This window comes from Hakea prostrata, chromosome 9 (genome assembly GCF_041222555.1).
Source record: "Hakea prostrata isolate BN-2017 chromosome 9, UWA_Hpros_2, whole genome shotgun sequence".
NCBI classification, from domain to species: Eukaryota; Viridiplantae; Streptophyta; class Magnoliopsida; order Proteales; family Proteaceae; genus Hakea; species Hakea prostrata.
In genome coordinates, this window is record NC_142608.1 from 47,164,114 (window position 1) to 47,183,914 (window position 19,801).

Sequence of the window (19,801 nt, forward strand, 5' to 3'; positions counted from 1 at the left end):
CCTAACCCTAATCTGGAAACTTTGTTATTTGTAGGATCAGTGACCCGAAGTAAGGCAAGAAGTCATCTTTGGGCCATTTATGTTGAAGATTTGATGGCTGGATTGGAATCCATGAGTGTTGATGCCAATGTCCAAATAGTGGAAACTGCACCCGGATGAAGATTGGATTAGTTGATGGTCTTGGAGTGGTCTCTGTATTGATTCAAAGGCATTTCTAACTCCTAGGTATGTCACTCTAGGTGTGTGCAAAACCCCTTGATGTTTGGACTTGATCTGAGCCTTCAATTCCCTGTTTTGAAGTTGCTGTCTTGATTGGTCGACTCATTGGTCGATTGGACCAATCGACCAATCAATCGACCAATTGATTCTGTTTTTGAAATTTGAATTCTGTCTCTTCTATTTAAGTCTAATCTCGGGAATACTCCGCCTCCTCTGCCTCCTAAGCCTCTGGAACGAGTTAGAACCCTAATCTAACCCATTCCCTTGCATTCTTTGGTGATCTCTCGCAAAAACTTGAAGAATTCTTCATCCTCCTACAGCAAATGTATGATTTCACTCACTCTTTCTTCTACCTCTGATTTTCTTTCTTTAATTATGTTCTTCGTTGAGATCAGGAAGAAGATGATGCACTCTTGCAACCATCTATTCCATGATCTCATCATGATCTTTAAGATCCATGATCATCATCATGATCTTAACCTCAGCCAGTGGAATCTTCGAAACCCTAACCTAATCCTTTGAAACCCTAACCTGTGAGATCGTCTGGAGAGCTTTTGGTAACCTCCCTTGTGAAGGAAAATCTTCTTGGGTAATATTGTGTTAACCTAAACTTCATCATTGAATGACCCTTCTTGTTATTTTTGGCTAACAATTTATCTCCCTTCATCCAGAGCTCTCAATTATTTTCCGAGGGAACCAAAAAGGGTAAAACCCTAATTCTTGGGTGAGATCAAGAACCTTTAGTTTGATCATGGTAACCCAATCAATGTGTTTTCTTTACTATATCTGTAATCCTCATATCCTAATTCTTGAATCTTTGATTATAATATTTTTCTCTCATAATCTATGTTTAACCTAGTAGGTTAACCTTTGTGTTCCTAGGTTATAATTTGGGAACTTGATTTGATTTATGATTTGATATCCTCTATACCCTAGAATACTATCATAATAATTCCCCTCTGATTTGTACCATTTTGAACCATCGAATTCGGTTCTGGATTCTCAAAATTTGGATTCTTGCAGGCCACTGTCTGCATTGTTCGACTCATTGGTCGACTGGTCCAGCAGACCAATCAATCGACCAATGAGTACAACAACCTCAATCTTGGTCTGTTTCGACTGATTTATGATCTTTTCCTTTATGCATCGTTCCTAACATGTTGTGTGCACTTGTTTAGGACTGTCTTCTCAGGTTTAGTCAAGATCATACTTGATTCTTTAAGATCCCATCCAAGTTAGAAGGTAAGGACAGTTAATTCCTTAACTACATAGATTGCTTGTTCTCTGGTTTCTACTTTATGAAACTATGAGATTACCTACTGTTGTTGTATTTTAATTCTGATCTCCTACTGTGGGAATAGTAGCACTTGTTTATATCATCTTTTTCATTATTCATGTTATATGAATTACTTATTACTGCTTAATCTGATTTTGCTTTTACATTCTCTTTTATATGATGAACTACTGGTTGTGTATGTCATGACTGATCTGAGAATGTGTTTGATTAAGTTTGGTTTGGGATTGGGAGGTGTCCTTTTGACACTTCTGTCCTTGGACATTATCGGAAATAGTATGGGATGTTTCCGGGGTTGCCCATCGACACTTTCCCGAATCAATGGTTGTCATACCTAGGGATGTCTAGCAGTGTTTGGCTAGGATATACCTCTGTTATATCAGACCCGATTCGGAAGGGTATTGAGACCAAACGACCCGTGGTAGCAATGGGGATTGACGGGCGCTCAAGACCGGAAACCAACCTGTGAGAGGACGGGAATCACATTGTGGGGGCCATTTATTGGAGGGTTGCATATGGCTAGACTTGGGCTCATGGGAGCTCAAGACCGGTGAAATGATCCGTGAGGGGACATGAGAGCTTCCCGTTTACCATATGTGGATAACCAATAGGGTTGATGAGTCCGTAGTCAGGGACTATTAGGACTCTAGTGGAAAGGATACCGGAAAGGATCGTCAGGGACGAGGAATGGAAGTATCTGGACCTGAGTTGATGTAACTGACTAGATGACTTGCATTGGGCTAGGCTTTTCCCTGACATGCGCCAGTACTTATGCCAAATGGTTGTGAGAGAGTGTGTTGACTTAACCCCCTACCATGGTTTGTCCGAGACGGATGCAGGACCCATTACCAACCGGCTGCCCAAGATACCTTAAATGGCTGAGGGAACCCAAGATATCTTATATGGTTGAGGGTGTGAGCGGAATTTCCCTAAGAAGTACGGTGTTATGACTTAATGCATGTCTACCATAGAGACCAACATACATAGAGTTAGATGCATTCACACTTTATCTGTTTCATACTGCATTGCATCATGTTATGTTTTGCCACATGTTATCTATGATGTTATGGATTAACTACCTTATTGAGTTTCTTCGAAACTCATTCCTTTTTGTATATTCTTTGTTTAGATTATCCTGCAGGTACAGATTATTATAACGAGCAAGACAGTGAAGCGCAAGCCAATGAAGCGTATTACACGCAAGGTGCTGGCGACGATCAAGATTACTCTGATGATCCCCTGGCGGATCAAGCTGCGTACTACTTTTGAAAACAACATAGAGTTAGAACGGATTCATTGGATTGACGAAGTCCATACTTATGAAGACGTTATCTATAAACTAGAAGACGCTTGATCTTAGTTTATTTCTTAGTACACTTGTTTCAGTTGTAATTCCTTTTGACTTTCATACTACGTTCCGCTATTTTGGTGAAGTGAGTTTCCGCCTCACTTTACTCCTTTTTGATATCATTGGATATCCGGTATCTTTTCCGCACTCTGATTATACTGATTATTCATTTTTGTTTTGAACTTGTTTATAATATTAAACCGTGATTAATTCCTGTTTATGATTATGTTATTATATATGTGGGAGGATGATTTCCTCGATACTTGATCTTCGGGGCTGTGGATCACACTCTTGGGTATGCCAGTTAGGGTACCGGCTGGGAGGATGTGACAAAGAAGGTGAAGATGGTGGTGAAGATTAGAACCGTACTGAGATTCCTACCAGAAGCACAGGAACTGAAGTCCCGAGTGTAGAAATTCCTCTTCCTGGTGGAAATCCTTCTCCAAATCCACCGCAAGTAGTCTCTATAAAGGATGTGATGAACATTCTGGGAAACATGTTACATCAATAGTAGAATCAGTTGCTACTATGATGCAAGGTTTCGAGACTACTCAAGAGAATGCCCAAGCAGCTCTTAATCCTTTTGGAGCTAGTACTTCTGTAGCTGGTGCTTTTGTGGACGGTTTTGCCCCTAGTCCTCATTCGAGATTGATGGAGCATTTTTTGAAGCTCCAGATCCCTGCTTCCACTGGTATTTCGTCGAATACCTTGTTCCCTAACAAGTGGATCCGAGAGATGGAAAAAGCTTTTCGCAACCTCCGTTGTAATGAAGCTCAGAAGATTTTGTGTGCAGAACAAAGACTGCAGCATGAAGTTGACGCGTGGTGGAATGCTACCAGACCTATTTTGGAAGCTTTGAACCCGGTTCTTACTTGGGAAATTTTCAAGGAAGCCTTTTGCAAGAATTACTTTCCTGACTTTGTGAGAAATGCTAAGGAAGCTGAGTTCATGGCACTCACACAGGGACCTAGTACTGTTCTGGAGTACTAGAAGAAGTTTGAAGAGTTGTTCTTCTTTGTCCCTGCAGCGTTTAAAGGTGATTGTGAAAAGGCAAAGAAATTCTTCAAAGGTTTGAGGCTGTCTCTGAAGACTTATCTGGCGATTCATCCAATTGTGGACTATGCTGAGATGGTTCAGAATGCGAAGAAAGTGGAAGATAATGAGTAAGAGAATTATCAGCTCCAGCGTTCTGTTGCGAACCAGAACCATTTGGTGGACCGTAACCAAAGATTCTCTAGGCCTGCTCCTTATTCTACACCTTCATTTCAGCCTAGAGGAGCTAGTCCCAATTTTAGCTCTACATCGAGTTATGGTTCTAGCAGTGGACCGGTGTGTCCTATTGCAGGAAGTCAAGGTACTGGACCGATCTATGCCAACCCTCGTCAAGTGGTTAATAACCACAGACCTGCATTTCCTTCTTCAGCAGCTCCTGTTGGTAGTAGGGATTTGACTTGCTTTAATTGTGGGAAGCCGGGTCATTATTCCCGTAATTGCACTCATAAGCCGAATCCTCAGATGTCAGTTTTGAAGTCTGCTTCGAATGTTCCTTCTAGGAAAGTGTTCAGCGTTACCGGTGTAGAATCTGAGACAGATCACGATGTGGTGACAGGTTTTAACCCAGTATCATCTACCTCTGCTTCTGTATTATTTGATATTGGTGCATCTCATTCATTCATTTCATCTTCATTTGTGAGTCGTATTCCTGTTACACTTGCGAAATTGGAAAGAAGACTAGTTATTAGTACTCCTACCAAATCTGTTGTTAGATTAGATGAAGTGGTTGAGTCATGTCCAATTGATATTGCTGGTAGAATCTTAGAAGCCTGGTTGATCAAGTTGGATATGTCTGATTTTGATGTGATACTTGGAATGGACTGGTTGTCTAAGTATGGCGAGGTCATCCTTTGTTCTGAAAGGAAAGTACTGTTTCATCCTAAGGATGATAGTCCGTTTGAGTACCAAGGTAATCAAGGGAAGTTGAGCAAGAAGATTGTGGCTACGACTGTGAAAGTCAGGCAATGGACCAAAGATGTTGGAATTCTTTCCTCTTCTGTGGATGTGTCGGAAGGTGTGAAACAGTTGTTTGATATTGATGTTGTCAGGGACTTTCCTGATGTTTTCCCTGATGATTTGTCTGGTTTGCTCTCAGAGAGAGAGAGTTAAAGTTTTCAATCTATCTAATTCCTGTAGCATCCCTTGTTTCGAAAGCTCCGTATCGGATGGCTCCGACTGAGTTGAAAGAACTTCAGACCCAGTTGAATGATTTGACAAGAAAAGGGTTTATCCAACCTAGTGTTTCGCCTTGGGAAGCCCTGATGTTGTTCGTGAAGAAGAAGGACGGTAGTATGCGGATGTGCATAGACTATAGGGAATTGAACAAGTTGACGATCAAGAATAAATATCCTCTTCCTAGGATTGATAACTTGTTTGATCAGTTGAAAGGTGCCGCTGTTTTCTCTAAGATCGATCTGAGATCTGGGTATCATCAGTTGAGAGTAAAGTCTAGTGATGTCTGCAGGACTGCATTTAGGACTAGATATGGGCATTACAAATTTTGAGTCATGCCTTTTGGTCTTACTAATGCACCGGCAACATTCATGAATCTGATGAACCGAGTATTTCAGGATGTCTTGGATAAGTTTATCATTGGATTCATTGATGACATTCTGATTTATTCAAAGAGAGAGGAAAATCATGTTGTGCACTTGAGTTTTGCTCTGCAGCGTTTGAGAGAGAAGAAAATGTTTGCCAAGTTCAGTAAATGTGACTTTTGATTACCTAAAATTATGTTCTTAGGTCACATTGTTTCTACTGACGGTATTAAGGTTTACCCTGCAAAGGTTCAAGCTGTAGCCGATTGGGACCAACCTAAGTCAGTCACCGAGATTCGAAGTTTTCTTGGTATGGCGGGATATTATAGGAGCTTCATTGAGAATTTCTCTAGACTCTCAGCTCCTATGACGAAGCTTACCAGGAAAGGAATCAAGTTTGAGTGGAACGAAGCTTGTGAAAAGAGTTTCCAAGAACTCAAGAAGATGAGGTTGACTAATTCTCCGGTGTTGACGATACCAAATGACTCGGAGGTTTGACAGGTTGTATATCGATGCCTCTAAAGTTGGTTTGGGTTGTGTTCTGATGCAGCATGGGAATGTTGTAACTTATGCTTCTAGGCCGTTGAAGAACTACGAGCATAACTATCCTACTCATGATTTGGAATTGGCAGCTATGGTTTTTGCTTTGAAGATCTGGTGTCACTATCTATATGGTGAAAAGATATTGATTTTCACAGACCACAAGAGTTTCAAGTATTTCTTTAATCAAAAGGAGTTGAATATGAGACAGCGAAGATGGCTAGAACTGGTGAAGGACTATGATTGTGATATTCAGTATCATCCAGGAAAAGCTAATGTGGTTGCTAATGCTTTGAGTAGAAAGAGTAATCGAGAAAGTGTAGATCTGGCAACTCTCAGTAAGCCCTTATTGTTCTCTATTGTCAAATTTGGACTTGAGATTTTGTCAGAAGGTTCCGATGCTATTTTGGCGGCTATGTCAGTTCGACCGAGTTTAAGGGACAGAATTGTTACTCTGAAGTCGACTGATCCGGAATTGAAGAAGAAGATTGACCTGATCACTTCGAAGACTAAGGAAGTAGAAGATTTCTCCCTAGCCTTTGATGGTGCTCTTGTTTTCAGAGAAAGAGTTTGTATTCCTGCTGTAGAATGATATACTACATATCTATAAAATGATGTATTTATTTACAAGTTTTCTATAAGCAATTGTCATTGGCAATTTATTTAACCAACAGGACAACGAGGTGATTACAAGATGTCATTTAATCTTCTAATCTTATTATACAAGTAATGTGTTTCTTGAACTTCACAAGCTGAATGTGTGTGTGTGCATGTGTGGTGTCTGTGATGCTTAATTTGTGGGTTAAGATTTGCTGACTTATTGTTGCGGGTTCAAAAACTTGGAAAATGTCTTTCTTATGAAGCGGGGGATAAAGACTGCATAATTCTTGTGTACTTAGTATGATTCAGGGTCTTGATGCATTCCACATTAAAGTTGCTCTCCTGAGGAGCGAGTCTCATCATCTCCCTTCACAGAAGATGAATTATACACCTTGGATATGATTTTGATAAATTACAGTAGCTACTCTAACTTGAATATTCTCCAAAATTAATATTTCTAGACAGCGTAATTTATTAGAAATAAATTTCTGCTGAGAGTAATCGACTCCATTACATGTGATTCATGATATTTTAGTTTGCACAATCTACTGTTGCATTTTCTGATGATGATGACTGATTTGTTTTACAATTTGTAGGTGGGTGGCCAAGGATGGAAAGTTGTCCATTGAAGAAAATAGTCTTGGGCTTTAAGTTGAAGCATTTGGTCGTTTCACTGCATCAGTTAGACTTAGAGTTACTGACTTCTTTCTTTAGTAGATGAAGACCTGATGTTGGATGCTTAAGACTGGGGAGCTCTGCATGTTCTCAGAAGACATCTCTACACTTTGTTTATGTCTTCACTTCTAAGAGTTGGGGACTTTTGCTCGTGGACAAGGCGCAATCAAGTAGTTTTCTACTGTTAATTGCCTTCTTCAATTCAGGTAGACTCTGCCCTACAAAGATTAACTCAACCTCTTGCTAGGTGGAAATCTTTCTCCATTTAGTTATATTTTTAACATGTCCAGTAAGAATTTTTGCTGTGGAAATACCATTTATCAATTTCTGGAAATCCTAGTTTATTTTGAATCTTAAAGCTCTCTTGTTTATTACCAATTTCACAGTTAATAAATTAATTTAAAAAGTGAAATTACAACCAAAAAGGTCACAAATATTTGCTACACAGTTCTTCTGTTTTAATTAAATTAATGTCACCTATAAACAAGAGTGATACCCTTAGAAAAAGGATTACATTAAAGTATCAAAGTTAGAAGCAAACACATAGGCACTGAGAAAATTTGAAATTTCAAGTTTCTTCTAATATTCGTCAGGTTTTAGGCTATGATTTTGATTTTTTTCTCCCTGTTGTTTAGTATGAACATTTCTTTTTCCTAACTCAGATTTTTTTTTTTAAGTCTCTTCCTTGGATCATCTAGCAGGTTAGATTTCTCCCTTTAATTATTTGTAAACTTAGTGGTTGCAATTTCACTATATTTGGATGGCTGATTTCCAGTTGTTTGGAACATTTAATTTTCAATTCAAAAGATGTGATGCTTTTAGATGCTTAGGAACAAGTAGAGGCAAGTGGTTAAAAGTAATACTGTAATTAGGAGTGTAAACGGATCAGATTCGGATCGAATAGTGATAATACTATATCTACATAATATTAATATTCGGACGGATTCGGATAATATCTTATCGATTTTAGGATGGATTCAATATGATTCCAATGATAATCAAATAGTTATTTTCGTAAGTAGATTTTTCTAAATGGACAGTAATACATATAGAAAACAAGTTTGGAATATCTGTTGACATTTTTACCATTTTATTTTGAGTCTAGGTTTGAAATTTAAGACTTTAGCAGCTTTGGTAATTATTTTAGGGCCTGTTTGGTTACATGAATCTAGAGATTTCAAATATCTGGATTCATGAATCTGAGAATTATACCCGTTTGGTTGTAAAAATCTCTAGATTCATGATTCTATAGATTTACCTTTTTACACTAAAAACGTGAATCTGTAGATTTATGGGTAAGGGGTGAAATCCAGAGATTTCAGAAAAGCTATACATTTGCACATTCACAAAATCACGTCGATCAAATAGTTTTTTAGGATGAATCCACAGATTTCATTCCACAACCAAACACTTAATGTTATAAATTATGACTCCATAGCTTTGAAGTCTATAAATTTGAAATCTCTAGATATTTGAAATCTCCAGACTCATGTAACCAAACAGGCCCTTAATCGAAAATCTAGAAAAGTAGTCACATATTTCAAGTAAAGAATTATAAAAATAAGAAAAATAAATCCAAATAAGTAACATAATTAGATAATTTTATCGGACAGATAATAATTGAGAGGTTATGGGTGTATCGGACGGATAATAAAACCCATCTTATAAGAGAGATTAACACTCGCCGAACTATCACGGTTCTCGCCGTCGATAATTCTGCAATTTCTGGACTAATGGCGAAAAAAGATGATGTGTTGAAGAGAATCATGAGCCTTCATGTTGTTCTTGACTACTATGATCCTCCCAAGCTCTCAAAGAAGTCAACCCTTCTCACCACCTTATTCCAATCCTCTGGACAAGCCATTGGCAGTCTTGGATTCGTGAATGTTACTGTCTCAACCGACGGCCATATTGCTTTTGGCTCCGCCGTGAGGAGTTCAAAACAGGATTCCAAGTTTGTACAATTGGTAGCTTCTCAGCCTTACAACATTTCAGTGTTGCAGATCTCAACACCTATTGATCCTGAGAGCATTGAGACCTTAGTGCTTCCAAATAAAACATCTGCTGCTGCTCCAGCCCAATCACCGAAGGCTCATAAAGGCCATAAAGGCCCATCTAAGGCCCCGGTTGAAGCCCCTGTAGAGGCTCCTGGACCATCTGGTGATGAAGCTGATGCTGCTGCTGAATCTCCTGCTGATTCTCCGGCAGCTGACGCACCTGGACCCAGTGATGCACCCAGTGATGCTCCGGTAGGCTCTCCTCCTGCACCGGATGCAGATGCACCGGGCGATGCACCGGCGCCTTCTAAGAGTTCTGCAGATGAAGGAAGAACTATCAACTCTTTGATGACTGTCCTTGTCATTGGTATGGCTTCTTGCATTATGATGTGATTCTGAGTATCTGAAGATAGGAGGAGAATTTATATCAATCCGGTCTCAATCAAATTTTCAGAAAAGGAAGAAGATAGGAAGAAAAGGAGAAGAAGATTGTAAAGTGATCAACAGGAAAATTTGACATGAAACTGAGCAATTGTTGTTTCCTTGTTAATTTCCTCTCTTTCTGTGCAATTCTGCACTCGGTTGTCAATTGTTTTAATGTTCCAATGCAATTTTCTGTTCTAGAATAATGAAAGTTGATTATTGATTTTGCATTAATGGATTAGTGGAATTGGGTGTACTATTATATATATGTTCTATAATGTGCAAGGATTATACATGAATTGTTGTTGCTTTGCATGAGAGTTACAATGTTGACAGAACCTGGTCAAATGATAAACCGGCCAAATGTCGAACCATTTTAACCGGTTGAACCATTAATAAAATAGAAATAAAAAATTTTTAAATAAATATAATTAAAAATAGTGACCAGTAGCAACAACACTTTGGGAAAGAGATAGGCTGGAAGATTCGTTGTGAAAAAGACAGTTTGTCTTAATAATGCTAGTGAATTTACATCTCAGACTTTATGATTATTGTATAACAACTGAGATCATAATTGAATAGCCTGTTACTCGTGTTTATATCCAAAATGGTTTGGTAAAATTATTTATTAAATGTCTCCAATTAATAGCTAAACCATTATTTATGAGAACAAAGCATCATTTGTACGCATCAGGACAAAAGGTTGTCATAAATTCTCCCTATTACAATTGACTTATGGTCAGAAGCAAAATATTTCTCATCTTAAATTTTTTTGGATGTGCGGCTTATGTTCCAATTGCTCAACCACAGCGTATAAAGATGAGTTTCCAAATAAAGTTGGGAATATATGTTGAATATGAATCTCCTTATATAATTCAATATCTAGCCAATGATAGAAGATTTATTTAAAGCAATACTTGCTGAATATTATTTTGATGAATTAGTTTTTCCAACATGAGGGGGAGAGAATAAAAAGTTGGAAAAAGATATTGATTGTATGCATTATCATTATCTCATTAAATCCTCGCACTGAGCACTGTGAACTTGAAGTTCAAAGGATAATGCAATAAATATTATGAATCAACTGCCAAATTTACTGACCTGCTAAGAGTTACTAAATCTTATATTCCAGCTGTAAATGCTCCAATTATAATTGATGTCTCAGCAGGACAATCTATCAGTGCAAATGAAATTAAACAACGTGGAAGATCAATCGGTTCCAAGGATAAAATCCAATAAAATGAAATGAACAAATGATCAAGATGGTCATAATATGGAAACAATTGATTATGAAGATCCTGAAGGCATAACTTTCTATAAAACCTCAGAAGAGGTTCAGGTACTTAAAAATAATGAAGAGACCTCGATTTGTTATGTCATTGTAGGCAAGGAATGAATGTTCGTTCGTTTTGCCCAGTTCGCTGGGCTATATCAAATGATTCAAATCTATCATACATTTGTTTTATATTTTTTAATTTAAATAACAATTTGGGGCGAAATATCACATCACATCTGCAAAAGCAGCAAAACTCAGTTAATAATAAATCATATTTAGATATAAAAAAGTCATCAACATTATTTTTAATATTAAATAATTGACAAAGTGGTTAAACGGCTGAAGGCAAATAATTTTTAATATTAATTACTTGATAAATCACTTAAACTGAAGTTATTCTCTCTCATTGTAATAAATGCTTGTACATCGCATCAGTTTTACTTTACTTAAGGCTTAAGCAAGGGAAAGCAACCTGCACTTCGTCTTCTTCGTCGTCGTCTTCTTCTTCTTCTTCTTCTTCTCTAAACAGGGTACAAATCAGAGGTAGTTGCAGAGGAGGAGTTGCAAAGTTTCAAAAAATCTCGTTTCAGTGTGGTGCAGACGTGCGTCAGAGATATTTCCCACTTCAGACGGTGGTGGTGGTTCTTCACTTCATATGTGTTTGGGATAATCGGATTTCATCTCCGGCGGTGGTGAAACCTCACTTCCTCTGTGCGTGGTTTACCTGGTTTCTCTGTGCAGTACTTAGCCGGTACACACTTCACTGAGATTTTAACAGAAATCAAAAGAAGAGAACCAGGCAGTGGTTTGGGCAGAGATTTCTATTTCAACAGTGGTTTCAGTGATTCCAGTGCTGAGAGAGAGAGAGAAGAAGTGAACGATGAGGGATATTTCGCATCTTCTTCTTCTTCTTTGGTCTTCTACTGGTCGATATTGGCCGAGTTTTCGCCGATTCGACGATTTTCCGGCGATATTGAGTGATATCTCGACGATATTATACATATATCGTTTCGCCCCTTGGTTTCGTTTCGCCAGGGGGCGAAACTAACGAATTTCGCCGATATTTCGGCGAAATTCGCCGAAATTTCCTTCCATGATTGTAGGAAAAAGATGGAACCGAAAATATATAGTTGTCGACAACATTTTTGCATACTATGTTATTATTGAAATAATGCAATAAGACGATGATCTTGAACACAAATTTGTTGATAAATGTAAATGAAGAAATGATTGGCCAACGTAAAGACGCAATTCAAGCAGTATTGAATTCGCTTGAAAAATTAAAGTTTTTGAACCGATAGTTCAATATCTGAAGGTATAAAGCCAGTGGGGGTACAAATGAGTTTTCGTGCAAAAAATGAAATGAGAGAAAAAATAAAATTGTGATATATAAAGCATAAATTATGGCACAAGAATTTTCACAGAGGTCTGGCATTGATTACATGGAAACACGTTCTTTTGTGGTGGATGCAATCATTTTCAAATATCTTATTAATCTGGTAATATATGAACATTTTGACATGCGTTTATTGGATATTATTACAGCCTATTTATATGGCTCACTCGAGTACGAATTTATATGAAAATCCCTGAAGGATTCAAAATGACTGAAACATATAAAAATTCCTAAGAAGTTTATTCAATAAAGCTTTAGAGATGATCATGGCATATATTGTATAACATCTTTAGTGGATATTTACTAATGAATAGTATAAAAATGATCCAATTTATTATTGTGTTTTTATTAAAGGATATGGATCTGATTTTAATAAGTGTATATGAAGATGACTTAAATATCATTGGAATTCCTGAAGAATTTTCAAAAGCAATAGATTATTTGAAGAAAGTTGAAATGAAAATCTTGAAAAGACAATGTTCTGTCTTGACTTGTAAATTGGACATTTGACGAATGAACTATTCGTTTATCAATCAACTTATGTATAGAATGTTTTGAAACAATTTTTCATAGATAAAGTAAATCCATTAAGTACTCCAATGGTTGTAAGATCGCTCAATATAAAGAAATATTCATTTCGACCCTAAAAAAATAATGGAGAATTTCTTGGTCCTGAAATACCATATCTTAGTGCAATTGGGGCATTAATGTATCTTGCTGATAATACACAATCGGATGTAGCATTTTCTATAAGTGTATTAGCAATATTTATTTATTTACCAATACGAAGACACTGAAATGTTATAAAACATATATTTCAGTATATTCGAGGAATTATTGACATTATGTTATTTTATGAATGTGGACATCAAATTACTTGTTATGCAGATGTAGGATATTTGTTTGATTTATATAAAACTAGATCTCAAATATATGTATGGCATTAAAAAACTATAGCTGTCACTTCTTCAAATCATGCAGAGATAATAGTGATTCATGAAGTAAGTTGACAATACATTTTGTTAAGATCAATGATACAACACATTCATGAAGTATGCAGTCTTCTACTAGAAGAAGGAATTTCAACAATATTATATGAAAATTATACTGCATGCAAAACTCAATTGAAGGGATGATACATCAAAGAAGATAGAACGAAGCCTATTTCACTGAAATTCTTCTTCACTCATGATCTTCAATGAAATGGTGAAATCTATATTCATTGAATTCGTTCAAGGGATAACTTGACAGGTTTATTTACTAAAGCGTTACCTACTTCAAATTTTGAGAAGCTGGTATATGATATTGGAATGTATATACTTAAAGATACTCAATGATGTTATCATCAGGGGGAGTAAAATACGTGATGTACTCTTTTTCCCTTAACCAAGGTTTTGTCCCATTAGGTTTTCCTGGTAATGTTTTTAATGAGGCGCAGCTACCAATACATATTATTTAGATATGTATACTATTTTTCCTTTGCTAAGATTTTTTCCTACCGGGTTTTTCTTAGTAAGGTTTTAACAAGGTACATTATATATTGATGAACATCCAAGGGGGAGTGTTATAAATAATATTTATTATGGATATTCATTACCCCAAAGAGATTGTACTTCCAATTGAAGATCTCAACTACCTCATTATACAATATTGGTGAAGATCACAACCATCTCATTACACAGTATTGGCAGTCAATATTTCCATTCTATGCACCTTCTATCTTGGGTGGCAATCTATCCTTCCATATCAAGATTATTTTATTGTGTATGAGATTCATATATTGTATTTCTTTGTAAACTCTGATAATAATATATCAGAAAAGATGCTAGTTCCATTATAAATATGTAATGACTAACTCAATAAAGAGTTGAACTGATCTTGTCTTTCTTCTTTGTATTCTATATTTTCTCTTTATTTTATAACATAAAGTTGATTATTGATTTTACATTAATGGATTAATGGAATTGGGTGTACTACTATATATGTTCTATAATGTGCAAGGATTATACATGAATTATTGTTGTTGTGCATGAGAGTTACAATGTTGACAGAACCGGGTCAAATGATAAACTGGCCAAATGTCGAACCATTTTAACCGGTTGAACCATTAACAAAATAGAACTAAAAAAAAATTAAATAAATATAAATAAAAACAGTGATCAGTAGCAACAACACTTTGGGATAGAGATAGGCTGGAAGATTCGTTGTGAAATATCTCCCTCACATCCCTATAAATGATTAGAAACATTAAATCTCTTAAACTAAGTGTGACACTTGGGAGATTAAATTCCTAGGGTTTAACACTTTACCTTGTTTTGAAGAGGAATAGAGAATCTAAAATGGAAATGCATATCTCATAGAACTACGCTTGATGATTTAATTAATCTAGTTAAAATGCAACATAATCAAGGAGCTAATTAATCGATTTTAAATGATCTCCAAATAATGCATGCATAGTTGTATTATTTAATTATTTTTTTGGGGTGCTGACAGTGAATATTATTATACCATGAGGAAGGGTCGAACCTTAACTTCTTTGTTTGATCGCTAATATCTTCTTTTATTTCTATTTCTCTTTGCTTACGTTTACAAAAGAGAAAAATGATTCCATTATTTTGTAATCTTACCATTCTCACATCTTATAAAGTGTTTTCCGCTAGTCTCCGTGCAGACCATGCTTGAATTCAACAGAGACTATTTATAGCGAAACCCAAAACCCAAAACCCTAATCTCCATATAATTATAATTCTACCATTGTACGTAGTTAAAGAATTTGAAAAAAACTCAATATCTCAAAAAATCCTACTACTAGCAACAATGCTCAAGGTAAGAAATATGTTGCAACATTCATTGTGAAATCGCTCCCTCACACCCCTATAAATTGTTAGGTTCCATTGATCCTCAATATTAAGTCTCCTAAATGTGACACTGGTGATTCCTGTGGTTTGAATACTTTATCTTGCTTTTGAAGAGGAATAGAGAATCTAAAATGGAGTCAACACAGAGCTGTTTTAGTGGTGAAACCAACACTTCTAAGTGAAGAGGTTGTGGGTTTGACTCTTGCTGAGACATATTAATATCCCCATTTCCTGGCTTAATAAAACTCCTTTGTACCAAAAAGAAAAAAGAAAAAAAAGAATCTAAAATGAAATTGCATACCTTATATAGCTACGGTTGATGCTTAACACCAAAATCAAGGAGCTAGTTGATCAAATTTTTATTTCCCAATAATGCATGCATTTTGAATCCTTTAACTTGCACGTTCGGTTCTCGACTAATCAATACATTGCAACCAACAAAAGGAGATGCGATCATGACTACACGTGAAAATACAACATTGGATTAAGATTCCAATCTGATTGATCGCTAATATTTTCTATTCTTTCTATCTTGAGCATCTATTTGGTACATAATGCTCAAAATCGAGCACACTGATATGTATGAGACATCACCACAGACTACATTTATCTTTCTTGTAGAGTATGAGTAAATTGGATTGAATCGAACCCATTTGCTAAGGCTCTATTGTTGTATATAATGGGCTTAATTTTCCAGTATGGTTCTTGATGAGGATGAATAAGAAGATCTATAACATACCAATTGTCACCTTCAACAATAACATTTGAAATACCCAAATCCTCTGCTCGTATTAATGCTAACCTTACCGCCATTGCCTCTGCTACAGTTGCCGATTGTTTTCCACATATTTAATAAAAATAAAAAATCATGTAGCCCAAATTATCTCTCATGATTTCACCATAATTAGGTTGATTCTTAGAATCATCATTAAAAGACAAGAATCGTCGATATTTATTTTGAAGCCTTCCTTTGGTGCAACCCATTGAATCATTCTGTTGTCTTCTAAATCTGTCACATTCTCTATAGGCTTGTTCAAATATACTCTTTAGTTATGATCAAAACAATTCTTACTATTTCCAAAGGATTTTTTGAAAATGTCACCTGAGACTAAATGGTCAACTAATAATGTGTGTATAAATAGATACCTCCTCCTTATACTACATGTAGTATTAAAAAAAAATTATTAGCTAGATTCTATTGTATCCTCTTATACCATATGTTGTGACTAAAATATCCACTGCCGGTTTATATCAGCCAAACCAATCTTAGCCGGGTTCCATTGAGAGATAAAAGAGGGATGATCAGCGACGTCCAAAGAGGAGCGATGATCCGATGGCTGTGATTGAAAAAGTGATTATAAGTGGGAAAACTAGTATAAAAGCGAGGGAAGATTCGTAAGAAGGTAAAGTCTCTAGAATCAACCAAACTTTAAACTCACTCTGATTGAACTCCATTAAAGCACTTTAGAAGCTCCAGAGAGCTCTAAAACATCATCTTCACCATACTGACTAGATCGTCGGAGATGAGACGCCGATCAAGATGATCGGCTCCGTTTCTTACTGGTATTTTGTTTCTTTCAGGAGTGAGAGGTTGATCGATCGAAGAGCAAACCAGATTGAATCAGATCTGAGGAGTTCGGTGCGGAAAATTACGGTTCAAGGCAATTGGTAGAAATAGCACCAACATTTTGGCGCCGTCTGTGGGAAAAGTAATTACAACAAGTTCAGAACAGTAGTTATGGCTCAATCACCTGAGCGGGAGGAAGAATTACCGATAGAAATGGCAAGAAACAAGCCGAGGGAGCCGAGGAGAGTAAATCCAAAAAGAAGAACGAGAGAAGTGGTTCCGATACCACAAATCCCGATGATGCAGACTCGACAGAGGCAGAGAATGATGGAGGATCATTCACCTCGTCCAACTGATCAGTTCGAAAGGCAAGAGAAGCAATTGGCGGATACATTGGCGGCATCTTGTCCAGAGTTAGATCCAAATCAGATCACTGAACGATTTGAGAGCATGCAGCATCAAATCCTGGAGACACAAAATCTGATGAGGACATTCATCAAGCAAATTTGAGTACATCCTGAGGAGAGAGTTCCGATCTCATCAGCTGGAAGATCTCGAACTTTTTCCTGAGCGAAGAGGACCTCTGTCCCAAATTCTCATATTCAAAAGTCAGGAGGAAGCCGAAGAAGGTCAATTCTTAAGGAAGGATCAGGAGAGAGTGCGGATCCAAACTATATTCCACTGGAGACCGAAGTTCGAGGATCGTCCAAGGATGATCAATTGAGCCATATCTGGAGCAAAAAGAGTAAAAGCGTTGGAGATCGGAGAGATAAAAAGGAAACAGGAAGATTAGGAGATAGCAGATCTGAAGTTCATGGATCGGAAATCAATAAAATATTTCGTATCCTTGACGATCAAATTCAGCGACTGGTGAACAAAGATGACGGAGAAAAAGTTGAGGAAATGATGAATCAAAATCCATTTGCTAAAGATATTATGTCAGCACCATTGCCGCGCAATTTTAAACTTCTGACATTCACGATGTATGATGGAAGCACAGATCCAATGGAACACCTGGCTCAGTTCAATTCTGTTATGATGCTGGCAGGTAATTCTGATGTTTTAAAGTGTCGGTCATTTCCATCTTCCTTGAAAGGATCTGCAACAACCTGGTTCTTCAGCTTATTACCAGATTCCATTAAGGATTTTAAGGATTTGACAAAAGTATTCTTGTCAAGGTTCCAAAGTAGTATGAAGAGCAGCAAAACTGTTGATAATTTGGCTGCAATCCGTAAAAAATCAGGAGAATCGGTTTGAAGTTACATGAAGAGATTCAATCAGGAGTCGATTCAAATTAAAATTTTGAATGAGGCAGTAGCGTATGACGCTATGTTCAGAGGCCTAACAAATGAACATCTTTTGGAATTCCTGATCATGAACAAGCCGGCGAATATAGCGGAACTGACGATTCGTTGTAACCAGTATGCAAATATGATGGACATTCTTCAGGCAAGAAAAGAAATTGACAGTAGTGGAGTTAAAAAGAAAGATGATGGAGTTGTGAGATCTAATTAGAGAGATCAGAGAGATCGGAGGAATAGCAGGAATTTTCCAAGAAATATTCATGATCGTCAATACAGAAGGGACATCCCAAGACCATTCCAGGAAAATACACTCCTCTCAACACAAGAAGATCAGAAATTCTGATGCGAATTCAGCATCAAGGAATTATGAAGTGGCCATTACCAATGATAGCAAAGGCGGACGAGAGGAATCCGAATAGATTCTGCAGATATCATAAGGATCATGGTCATGATACTGACGATTGCAGAATTTTGAAAAATGAAATTGAGCGATTAATCAGTCAAGGGAGGTTGGACCAATTTGTTCAAAGGAGAAATGGAGGCAACAGAAGAAATGCCGCTGATCAGCCAAGAAGGTGGAATAATCAAACACCAGTGAGAGAAGACCGAGCTAAGGGAGATTTTCAGTACAACTCTCCAGATGAAAATGCTAAACAGCAGGAAAATCAACAAGTTCAACAGAAGCAGTCTCCTGTCATGACCATCTTGGGAAGTTTAGATTTGAATTCAATTTCAAAGTCTAAGGCACATGCTAGCTACATAAATGCTGTTGAATCTCATGTTACTCCTAGAAGAATCAAAATGATGAAGGAGATAGTCTTCATGGAGGAGGAAATGGAAGGAATTTAGGAACCACACGATGACGCCATTGTGGTAGTCATTGAGGTGGCAAACAGAGATATTCACAGAGTTCTAGTCGATGCAGGATCCTCTGTAGACATAATGTCTTATGAAGCTTTTCAGCGATTGAAGTTGGATACAGTCAAGATAAAACCTTGCGGTACGAGGCTATTTGGATTTTCTGGAGAATCTACTTCGGTAGAAGGAACTGTGGAGCTAACAATAACACTAGGAACACATCCACAAACGGTAACTACGGTTACTAAATTTTTGTTGATAAAAAGTCTATCAGCATACAATATAATTCTCGGGAGACCAACGTTGAATGCTATTGGGGCAATAGTTTCGACGAGACATTTGAAGGTCAAGTTCCCAACTGAAGGAGGTATTGGAGAATGCAAATCGGATCAGAAAACTTCAAGGCAAAGCTATACAACCTTTCTGAAGGATTCAAAAGCACAAGGTAACGCACTCGCTCTTACTGTGGAAGTTACGGATAACAGGGATGAGGAAAAAATTCAAAGAGGTGAACCAGTAGAAAAGCTAGAGAAAATTTGTTTTGGTTTGTAGAATCCAGAAAAAGGAACCATGATAGGAGCTGATCAGAACAGTCAGGACAAGGAGCAATTAAGAGAATTTCTTCAACAAAACATAGATGTCTTCGCCTGGTCAGCACAAGACATGCCGGGTTTAACCAGAGAAGTGGCGAAGCATTGCCTATGGATAGATAAATCTATCAAGCTAGTGAAACAGAGGGCGAAGGAATTTCTCATCGAAAAGCATGATGCAATTAAAGTTGAAGTGGACAAGCTCAGGAAATCCGAGTTTATTGAGCAAATCGAATGTCCGAGGTGGCTAGCGAATGTGGTAATG

General features: G+C 37.1%; 1 protein-coding gene across 1 annotated transcript; it reads left to right on the forward strand.

The window, feature by feature from the left end:
• Positions 1-3,389: 3,389 nt before the first annotated feature.
• LOC149005360 (uncharacterized) lies at positions 3,390-9,657 on the forward strand. The gene is made up of 4 exons (XM_089135877.1): positions 3,390-3,552; positions 3,889-4,010; positions 4,131-4,502; positions 8,881-9,657. The coding sequence occupies exons 1-4, from the start codon at positions 3,390-3,392 to the stop codon at positions 9,655-9,657; spliced, it is 1,434 nt and encodes a 477-aa protein (XP_088992003.1).
• Positions 9,658-19,801: the final 10,144 nt, after the last annotated feature.

Excerpts from the sequence above, each read along its gene's own strand:
- LOC149005360 (XM_089135877.1), top strand. The coding sequence starts at position 3,390 with ATGATGCAAGGTTTCGAGACTACTCAAGAGAATGCCCAAGCAGCTCTT. Across the intron at positions 4,011-4,130 it reads TGGTTCAGAATGCGAAGAAA|CCTAGAGGAGCTAGTCCCAA; the intron begins GTGGAAGATAAT and ends CCTTCATTTCAG. Across the intron at positions 4,503-8,880 it reads TATCATCTACCTCTGCTTCT|ATAATAATTGAGAGGTTATG; the intron begins GTATTATTTGAT and ends TTTATCGGACAG.